The 24814-nt window shown below is 38.4% G+C and overlaps 1 protein-coding gene across 3 annotated transcripts in view; it reads right to left on the bottom strand.

Moving 5' to 3' along the window:
• Window positions 1-24814, bottom strand: part of LOC150080763 (interleukin-1 receptor-associated kinase 4-like) — a 191357-nt gene that overhangs the window by 113607 nt on the left and 52936 nt on the right. For all 3 annotated transcript variants that reach the window (XM_090381096.1, XM_090381098.1, XM_090381097.1), the window contains exon 3: window positions 3068-3237. In XM_090381096.1, the coding sequence (XP_090237222.1) occupies window positions 3068-3237 (170 nt within the window). The remainder of the gene's footprint in view (window positions 1-3067; window positions 3238-24814) is intronic.

Below are 24814 nucleotides of genomic sequence, written 5' to 3'. Positions count from 1 at the left end.
TCACCTGCTCTTTTTGCACACTATATTTCCCACTTCCCTAAAAATTAAGCCAACAACTTCTTGTGAGAGGATCTCTGAGAGGAATTCCAAGCAGAGGATTTCTCTGCTTGGAGGATGTTGTTATGTTATCTACTGATTGAGAATGGGCTAATATTGGGCTGGCAACTGAGTGCTTGATAGATCCCACTCTTGTAATCCTTGAAGGGCATCAATCCTATTCTTGTAACAAACACACACACACATACAAGCATCTCCATGGCTGTATCACATCCTGCTAAAGGCAGTTTTGCAAAAAAGAGAACAAGAATTGCATAAAACGTAGTCCTGATTCACAGGAGAACCAGAGCATTCTCACTACTTTGAGCCTGTTGCCCTGCAGCTCTAGTCTGAGGCATGATTTTAGCCTAAATTTAATTTAAAAACAAGATCCAAAAGTAAGCAATACAAAATAATAATGGTACACTAATCCAGCTTGTTTGATGACTGCACTATTTTAGATTACATTACATACATTATGTTATTGATACTTTATGGACCTAATAAAACAGCTGTGGACTTGTAATATAACTATGTATAGAATTAGATATTCTGACAGATGTGATCCAGAGCAGTGCTACTCAAAGTGTAGTCCGCAAACTGTTACAGGTCTATGACGAATTTCCAATTTGTTGTGGGCATTACTGGTCCACAACGATTCTTCCATTACAGATACGCGACAATTGTATTTTACAAAGTACCGGTCCACGACAAATTGGTAATAAAGAGAACTGATCCTTCACCACAGATAGTTTGAGAAGCACTGATCTAGAGAATGATATATAATAGACTACTACTACTAAATTGCATTTATATCATTCTGTAACAATACTATTATCGATATATTAACGCTATACTTACATCTTTCTTATATTGACACTAAATGAGAAAATATGGGAGTGAAGTTGAAAAAAATTTAATTAATGATGTTGAAATTTCACATGTTTATTTAATAAAAAACTTTTGTGCCTACAGGCCAGTAAGGCTCCTGGGGTTGATGGCATATACCCTATAATCTTAAGGGAGGCAGAAAATGAGTGCATTGAACCATTGAGGCTAATTATATGGCAATCACTGAACTTGGGAGTGATTCCATTGGATTGGAAAAGTGTCAATGTTTTCCCAATACATAAGGGCAGTTCTAAGAGTGAAGTGGGAAATTACCGGCTGGTTAGTCTAATTTCAGTAGTAGAGAAAATCAGGATCATTTAGATAGAAATTGAATTCGGAAAGATATTCAGCATGGTTTTGTAAAGGGAAATTCATTTTTAACTAATCTGATTAGCTATTTTGACAGGGTCACTCAAGAGCTGGACTTTGGGAATAATTTCAACATTGTTTATTTAAATTTCAGGAAAGCATCTGACTCAGTCCTACATGAGCGGTTACTTTATAAAACAGGTTGGAATCACAGGGAAAGTCCTTAGATGGATAGCTGGATGGCTTCAGGGCAGGAGGCAAAGGGTTGTGATAAATGGTTATTCCTCAGATTGGGTTGATGTAAGAAGTGGGGTTCCCCAAGGATCAGTATTAGGACCACTGTTGTTTTGACTTTCATAAATGACATTGATGAAGGGATAGAGGGCATGATGTCTAAATTGCAGATGATGTAAAGATTGGTGGAGTAGTTAATGATTGCCGCCAAGCAGAGCATCTTCAGAATGACCTAGATAGACTTCAGGGATGGTCAGAAAAATGGCAGCTATGCTTTAATCCAGCAAAGTGTAAGGTATTGCACCTGGGGAACAGTAACCCCAAAATAACTTATACACTTGGCGGAGTTGAACTAAAGCCGGTAGTGGAGGAAAGGGACTTTGGTGTTATGATCTGGTCAGACTTTTAAGTTCTCTGAGCATTGTAGACAGGTTTCAAGGACGGCCCATGGTGTCCTATCGATGATGTATCGAACAATTGCTAGTAGAGATAAGGATGTCATAATACCATTGTATAAGGCTATTGTTAGACCACACTTGGAATACTGTGTTCAGGTATGGAGACTGCACCTAAAGAAAGACATTGTGCCTCTTGAAAGGGTCCAGAGATGGGTAACTTGCCTGGTGAGATTGGCAAAAGGGCGTCCACATGAGGAAAGACTTCAAATATGTGGGTTGCAAAGCTTGGAAACTAGGCAACACCTCAATCAAGAGGTGTTGCCTCTTAACTAGAGGAGACTTGATTGAGGTGTTTAAGGCTCTGAGAGGCATAAGCAAAATGAATGAGGACAAAATTTTCATGGTTATAAATGATTCTAGAACTAGGGGCCATAATTTCAAGTTACGGGGAGAGATGTTTAGACTGGATTGCAGGAAGTTTTATTTTAGGCAGTGAGTTATAAATTACTGGAATAAGTTACTTACCTACATGGGTGGTAGAGGCTGACAGTTTGGAGAAATTCAAAGGTCAGCTGGATAATTACCTACGGGAGGTGGAAACGCTTAGGTTGTCCATTTCCTTTTCTCTTATTTATTAATTATTTTTATTTTTTTATTTTTTCTTATTATTATTTTATTCTTATCATTTTATTTTATTTATTTTTGTTATTTTATTATTACTGTTATTTTTTTTTATTATTATTTTATTTTATTTTTTTTTTTTTGGCTGGTGAAGCATAAGCCATAGGCTTCCTTGCACCATGTAGCCATTGCTAATACTAATACTAATACTATAACGATGGCAGCCATATCATTGTCATATCCATACAGTAAAATGGTATTTACAAAATTTCTAAACAAATTTGTAAACCAAGTAAACAACAAATTAACGAAATTTATCGAATAAACACAAATAACAGCGTATTATTAATTTTAAACAAAAATATTTTAAAAAATCAACAATTTTTAGGTAATAAAAATGAGTCCACTTTGCAGTTTCCAAAGGCAGAATTAGTCATTTTTTTGTTCCACCTATTTTTATTGCAAAAGTTTTTCCCATTTTTACTCATAATTAAGCCTCATTACAACTATCTCCTTTGACCTATTAATAAAAGCTTCACTAGATAAAAATAACATAAAAACACAATTTTGCAGTTTACCATTCAGTACTTCAACTGCTATGAACTCAGCAGCACGGTAATGTCCCACTTCAATAAGGGCATCTAAAAGGTCTTTTATAGTTGGATAATCTGTGCTGATTGTACTCCAGTCTTCCAACAATTTTTGTGTAGGACTACAATTAGGTACTCCTTTAAGACTCTGTAATAATCTAAAGTAATAAGAATTCATATAAATACTAAAAAAAATCAATAAATTAATGATTAAAACTGAATGAAATATAAACATATTTTAGCCCTCCAGCAATTCTACTATGGTGTCTAATGGATACCACTGTACAATTTACTTGCTGCAATAATCTACAAATCTGGTAGCAAGGGTTATAGAATCCAATATCTTTTTCAGACAGTTATCTTTATATGATGGTATTATATTTTTTGTTTTGGTATTAATTACTACTGATTACAAGTTATTATTTACTTTGAGTCTACCAGATGCCATATGAGTGTGTGTTCCTGTCCAGAGTTTTTGTGATGTTGTTTTATAATAGGCTATTACACAATGAAATGAACTTTATGTCACTAAGTAAATATCCCTTGGTACTTCACTGATAATCACAACTTGAAAAAATAAAACCTCAAATCCAGAATTCAAAAATACAAAACCTCAAATCCAGAATTCAAAAATACAAAACCTCAAATCCAGAATTCAAAATGAAAAAAGCTCTGAAAATTCAGCATTTTTTTTCAAAATGTCACATAAAAATAAAAAACCTCAATAATCTAGAAATTACTTTGCAAGACCTAAACTTCAAGTTAAAAGTATGTCACATCACACGTGGGAGATTTAACTCAATGGCAAATACACATGTTATGGTTTATTTAAGCAATACAACCACCATTAGCTGTGCCACAGCTTCCCAAGGTAATGTGTTTTCTAATGTCAATCAGGAATAAAGCTACAATAAGAACAATCATTAATAACTAAACCACTGGATGTATGTCCCTTGTTAAATTTGAAGCTTAGAATGTGATACCAGAAATCACTTCAAAAACAAACTCTATTGTTCATGAATTTCTTGATTGCAGACAGCATATCTCAATATGTCTACAATAAAGTGAATAGGGACACTTTCTCAACTATCATTTGAAACTTAAGATCTAAATATATTTCTTGGCTAAATGCCTAAGAGTATGAGAGTTTGTTTATGCATGGGTACTGCACATACATCATTTCTACTACCGAGGTAGTGAATGCATCTTTAATTATATCTCATATTGTGAATACCAATTAAACGATGCATTCATACTATCTGGGTAGTAGAAATGATGTATGTGCAGTGACCATGCATAAACAAACTCTTTCATACTCTTAGGCATTTAGCCAAGAAATATATTTAGATTAAACCATGTACACCATCAAGCATCTCTCATATTGTAGAGTTATACTTCATAACTCGGTTGTCACTATTGCAACAACACGGTAACTGCCCACCAACCATGATAAGTAAGCCAACAAGCTTCAAACCAGTGCCATCTGGGTAGTGGTATCTGCCAAGAATAAGCAACATTAATCTTCTCCACTATTGAAGCATTACTTATTCAAAGCAGTGCAATACCTCAGCCACTCGTTGTGAAGGTATTCACAATATGAGATATAATTAAACGATGCATTCATACTACCCGGGTAGTAAAAATGATGTATGTGCATTACCTATGCATAAACAAACTCTTTGAAACTTAAAATGTTAAAAAAAAAAAAAATCCCCTTTTCAAGTTTATATGATATGATATGATGATAGTAGTTGTCTGTTGTCACTAGGTTGTTCTACAATGGCAAACACACAAAACGAAGTTTACAAACTAACTGTTCACATCATAGTGCAAGTTTGAGTGATACCAGGGAAACAAGTTGCTTTAGGAATAAGATACTACAAGCTTTCCCCTCAGTCATATATAACACTGGTCTGCATAGATTTTGATGTTTTCCATATGTATTGTGTTTTTACTTTTTTAATACTAATTCTAAAAATACAAACTTTTTACCTATCATGTACAGTTTTTTTACAAACAGTAAGAATCGTTTTCTTAGATACACATTCCACATATACATGATATGCATACTACTTCTTTTGTGACTAACAGGTATACACACACACCGAAACCTCTTAGATGTGGAGATCTGCAAGTCAGGTAGCTATATAAACTGTGATGTGTTTCTTATGCATTCATCAATTCCATATTCTGTGCCTTTGACAATGGCAACTCGTGGATGTGTGAACAAGCCAGATATATTTTGTTACATTTGCGGTACCTTTGTGGCAAAACAAAGGCAGATATGATAGAATATCATTTGTAAAAAATGTATATGCTGTATATATTTTGGAATTAAATTAGGTGACGATAAAAAAAAAAAGAGTTCCCAAAAAAAGTGTGCCATACATGTTTGAAAGGCTTGTGATTGTGGAAATGCGGTAAAAAGTAAGCCATGCCATTTGTTGTTCCATGATATAGAGGGAACCTGAGGATCATATTAACAACTGCTGCCTTTGTTTTGTAAATGTACAAAGTTATAGTGTGAAGAATAAGCAGAGCATCATGAATCCCAACATTACTTCAGCCGTAAGGCCAGTATCCCACAGACCTGAACTACCAGAACCACCTCCACCAGCTGTGATCTAAAGAATGATATAAACTATTGTGACAAAGAAATTCATAACCCTGGACGACAGCTATTTATACAAAGTGAACTTTCTAAGAGATTTAAATCTACCCAAAGAATCTGCAGACATTTTAGGCTTGAGACTAAAATCCAAAATTCTGTTGGTCCCAGGAACAGTCTTTTCATAGAGTGGACATCGTGAAAACTTGTTTTCACGATGTCCACTTTTTTTTTTGAAAAAAGGCTCAATGATATATAACAACAACAACATTCTCTCAGTTGTGAACTTGTTTGAAATTTTCTAACAACAAATGGAGTAGAGGCTATTACTTGGCTTATCAAAACAAAGCCTCAAAAGAGCTCTCATTCATAATGGAAATGAGTATGCACCCATTCCAGAAGCTTATTCAGCACACTTAAAAGAATACTACAAAAATAAACTTCTTTTGGAAAAAATTCAGTACGAGGTCATGGTTTGCTAGCATATGGTGATTTTAAAGTTAATAGTCTGCTACTCTGTCAACAACTTGGTTAGACAAAATGCCTTGCTTTCTGTGCTAGGTTGGATGGTCAAGTAAAAAGTGGATATTGGGAAAGGAAGGTGTGGCCACCAAGACAGTCCCTGACACCAGGTTAGCATGGTCTTTTCTCCCAGAAACTCGAGTTTTTCGTCCAGCAAACAGAAAATCCACCTCAGAACACATGCAATTTATAGAAAATATAACAGAGCAAATGACCTTAGTCTTCGATTAAAATCCTATTATAACAACAACAATCCCTTATGCACGACCTTCTCCGATAAAGAGTAAGGATGTCATCAGCATTTAGTTTGCTCAATCCATCTAAAAGCCTTAAATAGTTCAATAAGGTCTCCTTGTAGGGTAGCATGTTTCGACATTGCAATTTGCTGAACTGAGGTCTTTCTTGATTTTCTCTGCTTTTCTCTGAATGTTAAAAACAAGCCACTAGTATATTGAAACAATGTACTTTTACCTCCTCTGCACATAAAGCTAGGTTCATCCAAGTATGTTTGCATCACTTACATACAAAAAAATCAAAGCTGGAATTTTTGTTGGACCTCAAATCTGTAAGCTGCCATTTCAAGAACCCGCCCCCCCCCCACCCCTAACCAAACCAAACCAAAAGAAACAACCGGACTGGCTTTAAAAATGCAGTAGACAATTTTTAGGGAAACAATAAACACCAAGGTTATGAGAATTCTGAGTGACATGCTGGAGAAGTTCAGAAAACTAAGCGGTGATACGAGCATTAAGGTATGCTTCTTGAACTCGCATCTCAACTATTTCTCAGAAAATTTAGGTAGTTTAAGTAAAGAGCAGGAGAAAGATTCCATCGGGATATAAAAGAGATGGAAAAGGTAATGTGTGGGACAAAATATTGATATGATGGCTGACTACTGCTGGATGCTAAAAATACAAACAGCTACTAAAATTAACTGCCTGAGGAGGATGTTTATTTCTGTTTTTACCTATTTTTATTTGCATTTTTATATAAAAATAACCTATTTTTAAAATTTTAAGTTCTGTAAATATTCAAAATAAACCAATCCAACAATTTTTTTATTTATAAAATATTCTGATTTAATGGAAATTTAAAAATTTCCATTTAAAATGTAATTTAGATTACTTATCAGCATTAAAAATTCACAGAACTTTTCTTAAAATGCAGACTGGCATAATTTAAAATTATCACTATGAGAGTTTTATTTCATTCTGAACTGATACTGAGAATATAATGTTTGGGATTATGTTGTATTACTTACCACTTTCTTGTGGTGAGTAACACTATAATTATCATTGTAGTGGTAGTAGTAGTGGCATGTGATGTAAGAAAGCAAGTGTATGAGCTTATGCAGCATCAGCCAAAAAAAAAAAAAAAAAAATCACACCATTCCCTCCAAATGCCTGTCCAGTTCCTCCTTAAATTTATTCAACCTATCAACTTCCACAACGACAGATGGAAGTTTGTTCCAGCAATTAACCACCCGCTGGCTAAAGGCAAATTTCTGCACATCTATTCTACATCTGTCCTTTCTTAATTTGAATTTAGGTTCATAATCTGAACAAGTGGAAGGATCCCATCAGAATTCAGCGTGTTCTACCCATTCAAGGCCTTATACACCTCAATCAGATCACCGCGCAGGTGCCTAGTCTCCAGCCACTGCAATTTGCAGAACTTAAGCCTCTCTTGGTAAGAGGATCCCTTCATTTCCCTCACCAATCTTGTTGCCCTTCTCTGTACATGCTCAAATAAATCTACATCCTTCCTAAAATGAGGGCTCCAGACCTGAATGCAGTACTCAAGGCATGGCCTGACCATTGCTTTATACAGAGGGACAATCACCTCCTTTTCCCTGCTAGCAAAATTCCTATATATCATTGACAAAACCCTATGACCTGCCCTGGCAGCCTGTCTGCATTGATCAGAAAACTTCATATCTGACTGCACAATTACTCCCAGGTCTTTTTCATTTTCTACCACCTTAAGTGTAGTACCACACAGTTGGTACGTTTCTCTGGGGTTACTTCTACCCATATGCAGTACTTTGCATTTGTCAAGGTTAAACTTCAGTTGCCACTTCTTAGCCCATCTGCCCAAATTATCTAGATCCTGTTGCAGTAGCACACTGCCATTAGACAATGTTACCAAATGTAGAACATTGTGTCATGATCTGTCAGAACGTTATACAATCTTTTAGCAGCAGTTCACAATATATTTTGAAATTTTAAAATTCAGCAATGGCTAAGTTCAATTCTGGCAAGATATGTAAGAGATTCCATTATATGGTGGTCTTATCTTCTTGAAATGTGTTGAAAAATTCCCATAGTTAGTTTTTGTTAAGTACATATATTTATTATCCCAATGAAAGAACCCAAAAAAAAAAAAAAAAATTCAATCTGCTGTAATTCCGTCTTCAAGTTGACATCCTTACTTTAAAATCAAGTTTAATGTTGTTGTTAAACAGAGGTTTTTAGGAGCATTAGCAACTAACGCCATATTGCTCTGGGGATATGTGGTGGTCATTCCCTGATCTTTCCACATCCTCCGTATTTGGTAGTCATGGGCTCGAACCCCGGTCTAATCAAGAAGCATGTGCTACGCACTGCTGCTCCTGCCTACCTGGCTATGGTGGCACCCATCAAGTTTAATTGAGTAGTATATATGGTGAGGTAAAAAAAAGTAATGAGACTAAATTAAAAAATATATATATCTAATGTAAGTATCACACAAGAAGAATGCACAAGAGAATTACAAAAGTGCAACCTTGGCAGTCCTGCCAACCCAAATCAGTTGATCTTAAGTTGCTCTTTTTTTGTATGGACATTATTTGCTAAGGCCATATTGCTCCGGGGAAATGTGGTGGTCATTCCCTGACCTTTCCACATCCTCCGTATTTGGTGTTCATTAGACTCGAACCCCGGTCTAATCAAGAAGCGTGTGCTACGCTCTGCTGCTCCTGCCCACCTGGCTATGGAGGTGCCAAAATAGGAGGGAACAGGTGAAGATAAAAAAGGTGGATGATAGGAAGACTGTCCACCTGGAAATAGGAAGTTAGAAAGGATAGATGGGCACCCTTTGGAAGGCACCCATCCTCCACATGGTTTTATTTTGCAGGTTAAGCAGACACATTTCTCACTCAGCACTTGAATAGAGAGATACATATGAAATAAAAATAACAACAGTTATAATTACTTACTGACTTACACACATATAAGCACAATCATACACAGAAGCAAATGTCTCCCAAATGTATACCTTCACACACATAATCACAGATAGACAATCAATTACTCCAGAATACAATACATGAGTACTTGGATTATCACACATATTACTTTGTTTACACATTTCATTTTTATATTTAATCCACAATATTCACTTTCAATTAAAACATGCATTCGTTACTACAAATCGAAGGAAATGGAATATATTTTGGCAAGTCCATACCGATGCAAGCTCTCAATTAAGTGCAACAATGTTGACGCAATTCGGAGTTGGAAGCAAGCACACAGTGCCATACACATTTTCGTTCATCACTTATACATACTCCATGATATAGAAACACAGACAGGAACTCTCCTACCATTCGGCTATGCAAACATGGAAGAGAGCACCAATCAAGCAAAATTGTCATGCACACATAATTATACAAACAATTAACATTCACACAATACATACAATCATGCTCTCAAAAGACAGACAGGACACGAGTGAGAGAGGAGTTATGTTCTTAGTTAACAATCATATAAAATCTAATGAAGTGTATCCAGTTGATATGAGTGGCCAGTGAAATGTAGAATCAGTTTGGTATGACCTAAGCAATGGGAAAAAAAAAATGAGAGTAGGAATGTGATATAGGCCTAATGACTGTGATGAAAATAACAAGCAACTACAGGAACTCCCCAACTTACATAAGAATTGCATTCCGTGGAACGCTACGCAAGTCGGAATTTCCCCCATGGTTGTGCAGCACTCGCAACTATGCTCGCTGAATTGATTGAATCAAAATAAAAAAAATGTTAGACAAACATGTAAATAGAATTATTTGCCGTATTTATTCAATTTTTTATCTCATGCACAGGAAAAATTACAAAATCATGCAATTTAAAAAACTTCAAAATTATAAAATTACAAAAAAATTTTTAAAATAATGTCAGCATGTTTTACCCTATTGAGCATCGTTTCCAGAATCGACGTCTTCAGCTGATAAGTAGGCCGCTGTGGAGGTTGAAGGCTGTGGACATTTAGAAGGGGTCGGCCGCTCAATGTTACAAAAAAAACATATTAATGGATGACTGGATGGTGGCTTTTTTCTTTTCATCGTAGGTTTCTTTGTAGCAAGCAAGCATATCATTCACTCTTCTGTTAACTTTTAAGAATAGTTCGCTGTCAGGATTCATCTTCTCAAAACTCGCCATTGCCATCTCTCTCTCTGGTGACGAAGCGTCTCGGCTCCTCATTGGTTCATTTTGAGCTTCGTCAGCATTTTCTTCTTTCGCTATCACTGCCTGCGAGTCAATAAGTTCTTCATTAGATAATTCCTTCTCTTCTTCCTCTATTAACTCCTCCACGTCTTTGGCATCACCCTCCAACTGAAGTAGCTCTGCAACCTTTACAATCTTATGTGCAACTTCTTCACATGATTCGTCTTTTTCAAATCCTTCAAAAGCTGTTTACGTGCCCATAGCACATAAACAGCTTTTTCTTCCATGTACCATTTAAACAACTTTTAGTAATTTCCGCCCAAGCCTTATTAATGTTGAAGGTGGCGTGGTAAATATTGTAAGATTTCCAATAGTCTCTTAACATAAAATTTTTCTCATCGTCTACTGCAAACAATGCCTGAGCAAATACATTTTTTGTATGAGTAAAGAGTATGTTTTTAAATTCGAAATAATACCCTGATCCATAGGTTGGATGAGTTAAATTGTGTTTGGCAGTAAAAATATGACTCTCACATTCGAATTAAAATTATCTAGATGTGTAGGATGTCCAGGAGCATTATCTAATAGAAATAAAATCTTGAAAGGAACGTCATTGTCTTTACAATATTTTTCAACGTCGGGAATGAAACAGCATTTCAACCAATCCTCAAAGAGAGAAATTGTTATCCATGCTCTCTGGTTCAACTGGAAATGTATGGGTAGGGTGGCTTTTTCAATGCATGAGGATTTCCAGAATGGTACACAAGCAGTGGTATTAATCTATAATCTCCCGCTGCATTAGCCCCAAGCAAGAGTGTGGCCACATCTTTTGATACCTTGAAACCTGGCATTGTATTTTCCTCTTTGGCAATGTATGTTCGACCCGGCATTTTTCTCCAATAAAGAGGCAGTCTCATCAGTGAGACTGCCTCTTTATTGGAGAAAATTTTTTTCCAACACATCACAAAATACAGGCAGTTCTCGCTTTACGAGTTCCTGGGTTTATGTGAGTTTTTTTTTTCCCAAGTATCAAGTATCAAGAAAATCGAAAATATGAATATTAATTGCAAAAAATTAATTTTAAACATTCATAAATACCGCATTCCAAACCACGTGCATAGCTATACTATACAGTGTACCCCGCTTTATGATATTAATCAGTTCCAGAGACACCATCGTATTGTTAAAATATCGTAATGTGAACCCAAAAACACATTGTTTTTTGATAATTTGTTTCAAGATCTCTGAAAGTTGAAATTTTCACTGTATAAGTAAGCTATTTATCTCTCTAAAATGTCATTTTTAAGGTCATGAGTGTGACCTTAAAGCCATATAAAAGGTCTTGAGCATGGTTTTTTAAATTGTATTAGTTACCAATTCAAATCATTAAAATGGACTACACTTTCATTGTCATCATACATTCCATTATAAGAATCAATTTTAAAAGCCTGTGTGATATTTTTCTAAAGCACATATCTGGAAGTTATGACCATAAAACAATAAAAAAAATTTGCACTTTCGGGTTTATTGGGCTTTTCTGTTACTGCAAGCAAATATAAACGGGTAGTAAACTCAATCTTCTTGCATTTGCGAAAACACCGATAGCTGGAATAGTGTGGTTTTTTACTTTATTATGGTGAAATGTGTTTCTCCTTTACTGAAATCTTCAATCATAAAAAAAAAAATAAATTTTCAGAATCTTCTCTTCATTCCTTTTTTTTTTTAAGCTTCGTAAACTTGTTACTCCACGCAAATCGTATTAGTTGCAATTTGTGTGTGCAGTTAAAAAATGCTTATGCATGCAATCATGAAATTTATAATTAAAAGAGAAGATTATCTTGGAAACAAATGCCTCTTGAAGCATTTCTGAAGAAGACGACTCCTTGTGCAACAAACCAACGAGTGCCGAGCCAATAATGAATGATCAACGAGTGTGCATTTAGTCGATAATGATGATGAAGAATAAATTTCTTTAACATTTGTAAGTCGTAAATAATTTCTCTATCATTATAATGTGCTTGATTTTGCAGGCTATGTTTTCATTTATTTCGATAAATCAATCATTGTTTAAACATAAACTAATCAGCTAACTAATTTCATTGTTGATAACATAATCCCTATTTTTAACCTTATGTCTATGGGAAATAAATTCCAGCTTTACAAGCGCGCGGTAGGAATCCTTTGACATGTTCTTTTATACGCACACTGTCCTTTAAAATAACATTCACTGTTGAAGCAGCGAGACCTAATTCCCTTGCAATAGATGACAAACTTTGTCCTGCTTCGTACTTCTTAATCATTTTCATCTTCATTTCTAAATCAATTTTGTTTCGTTTCCTGGCACTACCACCACTTGCACTTTTCGTTGGTCGCTTTCTCTTCATCATTATAATGTGTAAATAGGAATGAAGAGAAATTTCTGAAAATTTGTTTCTTGTTTTTTATATGATTGAAAATTTCAGTGAAGGGGGACACATTTCACCATAATAGCGTAAAAACCCACACAATTGCAGTTATCGGGATTATCCCAAATGCAATAAGATCGAGTTTACTGCCTGTTTATAATTGGATGCACTAACAGAAAAGCCCAATAAACCAGAAAGTGCAAATTGTTTTTATTGTTTTTTGGTCGTGACCTCCAGAAACGTGCTTTAAAAAAATATCACAAAGGTGTTAAAAATTGATTGAAAAGGAACATATGATAACGATGAAAGGGTAGGGCAATTTCCATTATAAATATGACCTTTTAGAGAGATAAATAGCTTATTAACATAGAAAAATTTTCAATTTCCAAGGACTTGGAATGAATTACAAAAAAAAAAAAATTATTCCTACGGGATGCAAAATACGTTTTCATGATTTTTTTAAGTTTGCACCGGCCAACAAAAATTTCCATAATGTAAATTTAAATTTCCGTAAGTCGAGTATTACATAAGTCGGGGAGTTCCTGTATATAGACAAATAAAGTGGGCCAGTAAATCGGAATGTCTTATAATGGGGGATTTTAACTTTCCATATAATGACAGTAACTTGTAGGCGGGCAAAGCACGCACACAGTAGTATTAGCAATAGCACATGATGCAAGAAAGCAAGCTTATATACCATAAGCCAAAAAAAAAAAAAAATAAATAAATACACAACACACAGACCCTTCTCATTTCATCCATCCACTAGCTCCAAATATTTGTCCAGTTCTGCCTTGAATCTGTTTAAACTATCAACTTCCACAACGACAGATGGAAGTTTGTTCTAGCAATCAACAGAGCACGTTGGCTAAAGGCAAACTTCTGCACATCTATCCTACAACTGTCTTTCCTCAATTTGAATTTATGCCCGCTCAGGTAATTATTTTGAGCAAAAGAAAGAATCCCATCAGCATTGAGCATGCTCAAACCATTCAAGGCTTTATACACCTCAATCAGATCACCTCGCAGGTGGCTACTCTCCAGACACTGCAATTTGCAAAACTTTAGCCTTTCTTCGTAAGAGCAACCCTTCCATTCACTAATCTTGTTGCCCTTCTCTGTACTCGTACCAGCAGCTCTACATCCTTTTTGTGAATACAGAAAACAACAATGGACCCAACACTGAACCCTGGGGGACTCCACTAATAACATTAGTCCACGAAGAGCAGTGTCCATTGATTACCACTCTCTGTCATCTCACACTCAACAATCCCTTTATCCATAGCAGCAATTTGTCTCCAATGCCACACTGCTCCAATTTGTGCAGCAGACTTCCATGTGCAACAGTATCAAAAGCTTTCCTGAAATCCAAGTATATGATATCAAAATTATTCTTTGCATCCAGTTCCTCGTGACTACATCACAGTATACGATCAAATTGGTCAGACAAGACTTCAAGTTAACAAATGCATGCTGTGTCCGAGTTATAGCTGAAGTCTTGCCTAAATGATTCTGAAATGCTTCTTTAACCAGTGCCTCCATTAATTTCCCTGGAACAGAAGTTAAACTAACAGGTCTGTAGTTACCTGTGCCTCCCCTTGAACCTCCTTTGTGGATTGGGGTCACATTTGCACATCTCCAGTCCATGAGTAAGGGTTTGCTTACTTCCTTTGCTACATCCTTTAATATAACTGGATAGATTCCATTCACCCCTGGTGCCTTTCTTATGTTTATCTTCAACAATTTCTCTTCCACTTTACTCTTTAGGTCATACGTACGTTGGCATTCGAGGTGAGCGGACGCGCTTAGACAGGGCTCCTCAGTTAAGTGGTTTACTTTTGGATAGTGCTTTTAAATATTTGATTTATTTAAATATTGTTGGATTATTTTGTTATAGGTTTTCCTGTAACTGTTTGATTTTAATAATATTATAGATATAATTTTTTAAAGTTACTTTCATTGATATTTATTTAATTTTATAATGGTTGTTACGAGATCTGCCTTAAACACGTCACAGGGTATCGTGAGTCACACGGAAATAGCAGATGGCGATTTACGGGTGAGTCATGATTTAATCTGTTGTGGAACCTGTGGAATGTTTTCCAAGGTCGACCTGGTGACTAATCCTACTCACCTGGGGATTCTTTTCTTTGTGATCGATGTAAGGAGTGCACCGATCTTAAATTACAATTTGGTGCACTGATGGAACAATTTGAGTCCCTGAAAAAACGAGTGCTTGCCGTCGAAAATAATGCTTCTGGGAGCTCGTCAGGGACTCAAAACTCCAGCAATCTACCAAGTGATGCACACCCGATTCGAGCCTCAAAACAGAAAAACCAAGTGCAAACTACCCTGGTTAGAAAGGACATTGTTTTATTAGGAGACTCCATTGTCAGGGAAACGGGGAATATTTTTTGTAATAAAGATAGGTGGAGCAGAACCAGGGTATGTCTGCCGGGAGCAACTATTGATGATGTCACCAACAGACTGTCAGATTTTAAAGGGGGTAAAGAAAATATTATTATTCATGTGGGGACAAACGATATTAAACGTACACGATCTGACGATTTGTTGGAAAAATACAGGACCATGCTGAGGAAATGTCGCGAGCTAGGCCATAATGTCTATGTGTCTGCAATTCTGCCCAGACACGATAGGAGGGAATATATGTTAAGAGCCTTGTGGATTAACTCAAGACTTGAAGGAATCTGCAAGGCTTTAGGGGGTAAATTTCTATCAGCATGGCCCACACTTGTAGGTAGAAGGAATTTGTTTTGTAGAGACGGGATACACTTAAACAAAGGTGGTGCAAAAGTTTTTGCCAGTATTATTGAGGATACCTTAAAGGCTCAGGGAAACTGCTAGTTAGGGGGGGATGTGGGTAATACTGACACGCGTTTCTCTGATAATATTGGTCAATGTAACTCTTGCACATGCCTTAAGAGTTCTTATCTGTTACCCCAACTGGACGTATTATCTAGATGTTCTGGGGGCAAAGACGTTTCACATGAGTAGGTAGCTAATATCAGGGAAGAGAGCCTAAAAAACTTCAAGGGTTGTGTTAGGGTTGTTAAATATACAAGAATAGTAAATCTTAATTGTTTATACAGTAACGTTAGAAGTGTCGTCAATAAAATGAGCGAATTCGAACTGCTGGTTAAAACAAGTAACGCGGACATAATAGGGCTTACGGAGACGTGGTGCCACCCGGAAATTGGGGATGATGAGTTTCAGTACGGCTTGTATAATGTATTTAGGAAGGATAGAGTAGATAGAAGGGGTGGTGGGGTAATGCTTCTTATCAGAAGCAGCCTGAGTGCGACGATAGCTTTCCCAGATTCAGACATTTCACATGCTAGTATAGAGTCTGTATGGTGTGAGATAGTTGGAAACAAAGGTACAATGCGAGTAGGCGTAATCTACAAACCAGGTGATTGTGAAGACTATGACAAAAGCCTCTACATGCAAATGGAATGGGCAAGTAAGCGTCAATGCCTTATTATGGGTGATTTCAATTTGCCTCTAATTGATTGGAGTAAATGGGAAGGAAACTCGACATGGGGAACAAAATTCTTAAATCAACTAGATGACTGTTATTTGTATCAACATGTCAGGGAAAGTACTAGACAAAAGAATATCCTAGACCTCATCATCACACATGAATCAGATGACATAACAGGGCTGACAGTAGAGGAACCAGTAGCAGGAAGTGATCACGGAGTTCTACGGTGGATGATGACGAGAGAGGTAGCAGAAGTAAAAGGCAAAGGAATGGGTTTTAATTTCAGAAAAGGAAATTACGATGCCTTAAGGTACTACATGGCCTCTATTAACTGGGTAGATATCGCGCAGAGAATGAATACATTTGAACTGTGGTACGCTTTTAAAACATTAATCACCGATGCCTTGAATGCGTATATACCATTAAAAAAATACTCCACGAGGAGGGTTCCAAGTTGGATGAATAGTGAAGTTGCCACATTACTTGAGCAGAAAAAGGTGGCATGGAAACGTTACAGAGTAATAAAAAGTACTGAAGCCTATAACAGCTACAAGGTGATGTGTAATAGAGCCACAGAAAAGGTTCGACAGGCAAAGGCAGTTTATGAGAAATCACTAGCAAACAGAGCAAAGAGGGGGGATAAAGAATTCTTCACATATATAAATGCCAAGAAGAGCAGGACAAACCAGATCGGACCTTTACGTAAGGGAAAGGGGATAGTAATAAATACACCAGCTGCCGTTGCAGATGAACTCAACAGTTATTTTGCATCGATATTTACAAATGAAAAGCCTTTTGTGGCAATGGGAAATTGTGGGAGCGAAGTTAAAAAATATGTAATTAATGATATTGAAATTTCGCAAGATTATTTAATGAAAAAACTTTCAAGCCTACAGACTAGTAAGGCTCCTGGAGTTGATGGAATATACCCTATAATCTTGAGAGAGGCGGCAAGCGAGTGCATTGAACCACTGAGGCTGGTTATGCGAGCATCACTAGACTCTGGGGAGATTCCCTTGGATTGGAAAAGTGCAAATGTATCTCCCATACATAAGGGTGGCTCTAAAAGTGAAGTGGGAAATTATCGATCTGTCAGTCTGACTTCAGTAGTAGGGAAAATCATGGAGGCATTGATCAAGGGTGGAATTCAGGATCATTTGGATCGAATTGAAATTCTCAAGGATACTCAGCATGGTTTTGTAAAGGGAAAATCATGTTTAACAAATCTGGTTCTCTATTTCGAAAGGGTCACTCACGAGCTGGATTTAGGGAATAATTTCGACATTGTTTATTTAGATTTCAGCAAAGCTTTTGACTCAGTCCCACATGAGCGGTTGCTTTATAAGCTGGAACAGGTTGGAATCACTGGGAAAATCCTTAGATGGATAGAAGGATGGCTTCAGGGCAGGAGGCAGAGGGTTGTGATAAATGGCTATTCCTCAGATTGGGTTGATGTAAGAAGTGGGGTTCCCCAAGGATCAGTATTAGGACCACTGTTGTTTTTAATTTTCATAAACGACATTGATGAAGGGATAGAGGGCGTGATGTCTAAATTTGCAGATGATGTTAAAATTGGTAGAGTAGTTAATGATCACTGTCAAGCTGAGCTTCTTCAGAGAGACCTAGATGGACTTCAAGAATGGTCAGAAAAATGGCAGCTGTGCTTTAATCCAACAAAGTGTAAGGTATTACACCTGGGAAACAGTAATCCCAAAATAACTTATTCACTTGGTGAAGTTCAACTAAACCCAGTACTGGAGGTAAGGGACTTGGGTGTTACGATACGGTCAGACATGAAATTCTCTGAGCATTGTAAACAGGTTGCAAGGAGGGCCCATGGTGTCCTATCGATGATCTATCGAACTTTTGCAAGTAGAGATAGGGACGTGATAATCCCATTATATAAGGCCTATGTTAGACCACACTTGGAATACTGTGTTCAAGTATGGAGACCGCACCTAAAGAAAGACATCGAGCTTCTTGAAAGGGTGCAAAGAAGGGTAACTCGCCTGGTGAGATCGGCAAAAGGGCGTCCTTATGAAGAAAGACTTCGAATATGTGGGTTGCAGAGTTTGGAAACTAGACACCTTAGAGGAGATTTGATTGAGGTGTTTAAGGCTCTGAGAGGCATCAGTAAAATGAATGAGGACAAAATTTTCAAGATTATAAATGATGCTAGAACTAGGGGACATAAATTCAAGTTACGCGGGGAAATGTTTAGATTGGACTGCAGGAAGTTTTATTTTAGCCAGCGAGTTATAAATTACTGGAATAAGTTGCCTTCATGGGTGGTAGAGGCCGACAGTTTGGGGAAATTCAAAGGTCATCTGGATAGTACTTTCGGGTAAGGGAAGCGCATAGGATGATAGGATTAATTTCCTTTTTATTTAATTTTTAATTTCATTTTATTATTTTTATTTATTTATTAATTATTATTATTTATTTATTTATTTAATTTTTGTTTTTATCATTGTTTTGTTCGGATTTTTTTTTTTTTTTTTTTTGGCTGGTGCAGCATAAGCCATAGGCTTTCTTGCACCATACGGCCGTTACTAATACTAATACTAATATCAAAATTATTCTTTGCATCCAGTTCCTCGTGACTACATCACAGTATACGATCAAATTGGTCAGACAAGACTTCCCGTTAACAAATGCATGCTGTGTCCGAGTTATAGCTGAAGTCTTGCCTAAATGATTCTGAAATGCTTCTTTAACCAGTGCCTCCATTAATTTCCCTGGAACAGAAGTTAAACTAACAGGTCTGTAGTTACCTGTGCCTCCCCTTGAACCTCCTTTGTGGATTGGGGTCACATTTGCACATCTCCAGTCCATGAGTAAGGGTTTGCTTACTTCCTTTGCTACATCCTTTAATATAACTGGATAGATTCCATTCACCCCTGGTGCCTTTCTTATGTTTATCTTCAACAATTTCTCTTCCACTTTACTCTCAGTTATTAAAAGATTATCTAGCTTACTGCCAGAGTTTAATACACCTCTGGCATTCCTCTGAATAACTCCTCATGTGTGAACGTAGATGCAAAATATTCATTTAGTTTGTTAGCTATCTGAGCAGGATCATCAGCAGTTGAACCATTGATATCAAGTGGACTTATCTGATTCATCCCCTTCCTTGTAGAGTTTACATAAGTAAAGAACTCTTTGCTGTTTTTCTTTGCATCCTTTGCCAGAGATTTCTCACAATCTGCCTTTGCCTGCCTAACCTCCTTTGTCACTTGGTTACAGACCAGTTTATATCTATCATAGTCTACTGCAGAGGTTCCCAACCTTTCTCGGTTCACGGCGCCCTTAGTGTCCCAGTAATTTTTTCATGGCACCCCTAGGCCAAAAGAAATACCTAACACAGTAGTTTTCGACCTTTTAATATAAACCTATATAATAATTTTACTCTTTATATAGAGGTACTAAATAAAGATCAATTATAGATCACCACAAAATTAAAAAGATACAGTACAATGGATATTGTACCATACCCTTTTATAATGAAATAAATATATAAATTTCAAAATAATAATAACTTTAAATAACTTAAACCCAAATTACATGGCACCCCAAGAAAGTTGTTGCTCTTTCTTTCTTGGTAGTTGTTGGCGCATAGGCTTCTGTGGCCATAATGCACCTCCCAAGGTTTTTTTTGTAGTACTTTGATCCAAGCCCTAGGCGGGAATCGAACCCACGACCTTTGGGTTGCCAGGCAGACACTGTACCCACCCGGCTAGCCCGGTCGGCCGAAAGTTGTTGTGGCACCCTGGTTGAAAACCACTGACTGTGTCACCTGTTAATTTATATGTATCCCATGCATTTTTTTTTTTTTTTTCTCTGCCACATGTCTAATTAGTTCATCTGACATCCATTTAGGGCTAAATCTTGAACAGTATTTCTTAGTTGGTATGAAAAGCCTAGTAGCTTCCAAGATTAATTCTTTGAATGCTTCCCATTTTGAATTTGCTGTTGGTAACATCATCAGTTGGTCCCACCGTATAGAATTTAAATACTGTCTCAGATCACCATAGTTACCTTTATGAAAGCAAAAACCCTTCCCTTTGGCCCTGATGGTAGTCACCTCTTTAGGTAACTACCAGCAGTAATGGTATAGTGTATTGTGCGTTTAAGGTCTAAGGGCACCAGGGGTTCCCCCCATCTCTGCGTAGTTTACATTGTCGTGTGATACAGTACACTGTAAAAGCCAGAGATTTAAAAAGTGTATGGATACTGTGGTGTGTAGTGTCGTGTACTGTTGTTCTTCTGGCCATTTAGCTGCTGGGACCCTGGTGAGTCCCGACATTGCCCACACTGAGCCCCGTGGAGGCATACCAGGTACCAGTAATTTGTTTGTTTTACTCTGGCAGGCCCTGCTACCTAATTTCCTGAGATTTCAGTTGCTAGTGCCTAAAAAAAAAAATTGGGGAGATAACGCTAGAATTGAAAAAGCCGGGTGAACGCGGTTTAATTTTGTCAAATTTAAATTGGGCCATGTGAGATGTGCACTAGTGTACAGACAGAGTAGGGGAGAGTGACTGAAGCCTGGGGGGAAAAGTCAAAAGTATGAAGACGACTGCAATGATTTCCAGTTGGGCATGCCCATGCCCCACCACGAGAAAGTGGGGGGTGGCAGGGAAGAAAGGAGACAACAGATCATCCCCTCCCCTATCCCCACCAGGACAGGGAAAGAAAGTGGGTGAGGCTAGGTGACCTACCCAGATCACCAACTGGCGAGGGGGCAACTTAGCTGCATTCAAAGTCTTAGTTGGAGATTGTCCATTCCCGTGATTTCCTTGTCTTATTGTGGTAAGAAGATGGGACTTCAGTTTTGGCTTCAGCCGGAAAAGTGGGTTTCACAAGGTGTCCAGCCTGGGCTGCCAACTGACAAGGTGGCAATGTAGCTGTGGTCTTACTGGAGAGTCAGTTTCGGTGTTTGTCTTGTCTTATCGTGATAAGAAGACGATGAGACATCGGTTTTGGCTTCAACCAGCACAGTTAGTTATATGCAGTTTTGGTCCTGATGGGAGAGTGTCTAGTTTAGTGTTTGTTACATCAGATCTTTGTAGAGGAAGTGAAGGGTCTGTTGAGTTGTGTGATCAGATTTTTTTTTTTTTTTTTTTCAATAACAGGATAGTGGTTGTTTCTTATTTAGTTTTTCCAGTGTTGCTGTTCAGGCTGAGATTCAGTGCAGGGTTCGTAGTGATAAGGTTGTTCTGGTCATGCTAAGTGGTTGCCAAGTTTCTTGGTTGTAGTAGGGTTCTGCACCTTGTGAACAAGTTTTCGGCAAACTTTGTGAATGGTTTGTAGTACTGTTCATCATCAAGTAGGTAGTGTTCCTGGTTCCTGAGATTGCACAGGAGCTGAGTGATGAGAAGGGCTCGGAGATCTTCGTACAGATGGCAGTCAAACATCAAGTGGTCCCAGGTTTCTTGGGTGCCACATGCACATAGGGGGTTGTTTTCGATGCCTAGCATCGTGAGTTTTCTGAAGATGGCACCGTGTCCAGTTAGAAGATAGGTAGTTTGTAGTCCTGGTGAAAACCAGGTCGGGAACTTGGGAAATACTCTGTCGATGACTGGTATAAATTTTTGAGTTATTTCTCCTTTGGTGGAGGTTGTCTGCCCTTCCTGTCAAATTTGTTGTAAGTAGGTCAGAAGTCTTCTTTTCTCGCTGGGTCTGTTGCTTAATGGATCTGTTGTATGGTAGATATAGGTAGCAGGTTTGTTCCCTACTGAGTTGGTAGAGCATTCCAACACACGTGACCTCCAGGTCAAGAGGTAGCACCCCAGCCAGTACCTGCAGTGTGTGCGTGCTAACCGTGTTACATGCCCTGGTCATGTTAAGAAAAATTGGCCTGTGAATGCACTCCAATTTTCTCTTATTGACTATGGTGGAGGCCTTGTGAAACCATGCCCCAGAGGCCCCAAAGTGATTGCGGGAATGAATACGGCTTTATAGAAGAGAGCCAGCATGCGTTTTTTCAACCCCCAGTCTCGGCGGGTCACCCTGGCCACCATTGCCTTGTAGGTCGTGATCTTTCTTTGTATATAGTTCAGGTGTGGGAAGAAGGATAGGTTCTTATCTATTATTAGTCCGTGGTGCTTTAGTTCAGTGACAAGTTTGACTGTAATGCCATGGATCTTGATCTTGGTGGTCTTGTTGGCACCAGGGAGCCTTTTAGCAAGATGGAGTGAGATTTTGTGGATGATATTGTGAGGTAGTGGAGTCGTACCCAGTCCATAAGAGTGGTGAGGGCGCGATTTGCATAGGTTTCAATTTGAGCCCTTGAGTCAGCGGCCAATATTAGTGACAGATCATCTGCATAGGCCTGAGTGTAGAACTACTCAAGGTCCATACCCAGGAACTCATCCAGGACATAGGTCCAGAGCAGTGGGCCAAGAACTGAGCCCTGGGGACAACCTCAGTAGATTTTCCTCTTCACTTGGCAATAAGGTGCCTGGACTACTACACTTCTGTTCATTAGGTAGTTTTTTATGCAGTTATAGAGGTTCTTGGGGAGTTGCGCTTTTCACAGCCGGCCGAGGACGCTCGGCCACCAAAGGGTGTCGAATGCCCCAACAAAGTCGACTGAGATAACTAGGAGGTATTTTTTGTCACAGTTGTTGGCTGCATTGATGAGATTTTCCAGTGCGTCGACAGTTGATCTTCCTGGCTTGAAGCCATATTGATTCAGAGCAGGCATCCATGCAGCACTGTAGTGGTTGTCTATTTTTTGATGGAGTAAATGTTCACACACCTTACTCAGCACCGAGAGTAGGGCGATGGGCCTATATAAGTCAAGAAGTTCTTGAGGTTTAGAAGGATTCTTCCGAATTAGGTGAATACCTGTTGTCCACCAGTCTGATGGGAACCACCCCCATTGTAGGCAGTGGTTATAGAGGTTTAGAAGGAGGTTTGGGGTGTGTTCTGCTACTTTTTTTCATGATTTCCGGTTCTATCAGGTCAAGTCTGGGGGTTTTTCTGTTTCTTATCTTGTTAACTGCGAGATGGAGGTCTGTTTGTTTGTTTGTTTGTTATTTGGTTTTTAGGAGCATTAGCAACTAAGGTCATATTGCTCCGGGGATATGCGGTGGTCATTCCCTGACCTTTCCACATCCTCCGTATTTGGTGGTCACAGGCTCAAACCCCGGTCTAATCAAGAAGCATGTGCTACGCACTGCTGCTCCTGCCCACCAGGCTATGGAGGTGCCAAGATGGAGGTCAGTTATGGTGAGAGGGTCCTCTGTCCGGGTAGAGTGGCAGTTTTCATTGACCAGGCAAATCTGCTGTTAGTCAGGAGAATGTTCATCTAGTTGTTTGAATAAGGTGTTGAGGATGTTACTGAGTCACTCCAAGTGGTGGTCATTAGCCCTTGTGGGGTTCTCGTTGACTGTGTTACCTCACCTCTGGGGAGCTTGTTTGTTGTCACTTTATAAACAACTCCCCAGCGGTCAGTGTTTCCTATTGTTGAGACCAGGTGCTCCCAAGACTGCTTTTTGCGTTGCCGTGAGCATTGCTATGTAGTCACCCTGGTGTCACGGTATTGTTGCCACAGGTTCAACTTCTGCAGGTGGCCAGGTCCTCCTTGCCCTCTGGAAGGCACGTCGTTTTCAATTTACCTCTTGCCTCAGTGCCTGAAGTTCTCTGGACCACCAGGGGACAGCTCCTGGAAGGGGATTTCTTTTCCTGATGGCTTCATTAGCTGCACTCACAATTGCATCCGTTACTGCCCGTTGTTGCCAGTCAGGGTCTTGGGGTTTCTTAGCCAGTAATTGTTGCTCTTTTTCGGTTAGCATCTCCTTAAATAGGTTCCAATTTGCCTTGTCCATGGCGTAGCATTGGAATCTCTGTCCTGTGACCAGGGTACAAGTTATTGTTCTGTTCATACTGAAGGTAATAACATGATGGTCGGAAGTGGTCCACTCCTCCCGCACAGTCCAATCAGTGATGCAGCCTGCAAAGGGTCTGGTTGATAAAGTTACATCTATGGTGGCTTCCCAGAGGGTGCTGGAAAAGGTTGGCAGATTGTTAGGACGACCAAGTTGCTGTTTATTATGAAGTCTTCTAGACTCTGGCTGTTTCTTGCCCCCTGCATTCTGGGTTTTGCTGTGCTAGAGCAGAGAGCGGCAATTAACATCTGCACAGATTAGGATTTTTGCTCCTTCTAGCTCAGTGAGAAGGTGTTGAAAGTACTGTATAGCTGGCAGGATATTCTTTCCTGGCCGACAGTATAGGGAAACCACACAGAAATCCTCGAGCATTGTAACTATA

The sequence above is a fragment of the Mastigoproctus giganteus genome, chromosome 9 (assembly GCF_048544385.1).
Source record: "Mastigoproctus giganteus isolate SK-2022 chromosome 9, ASM4854438v1, whole genome shotgun sequence".
NCBI lineage: Eukaryota > Metazoa > Arthropoda > Arachnida > Uropygi > Thelyphonidae > Mastigoproctus > Mastigoproctus giganteus.
Note: the sequence above shows the minus strand (reverse complement) of the source record. Positions and strands in the feature narration are given on the sequence as shown.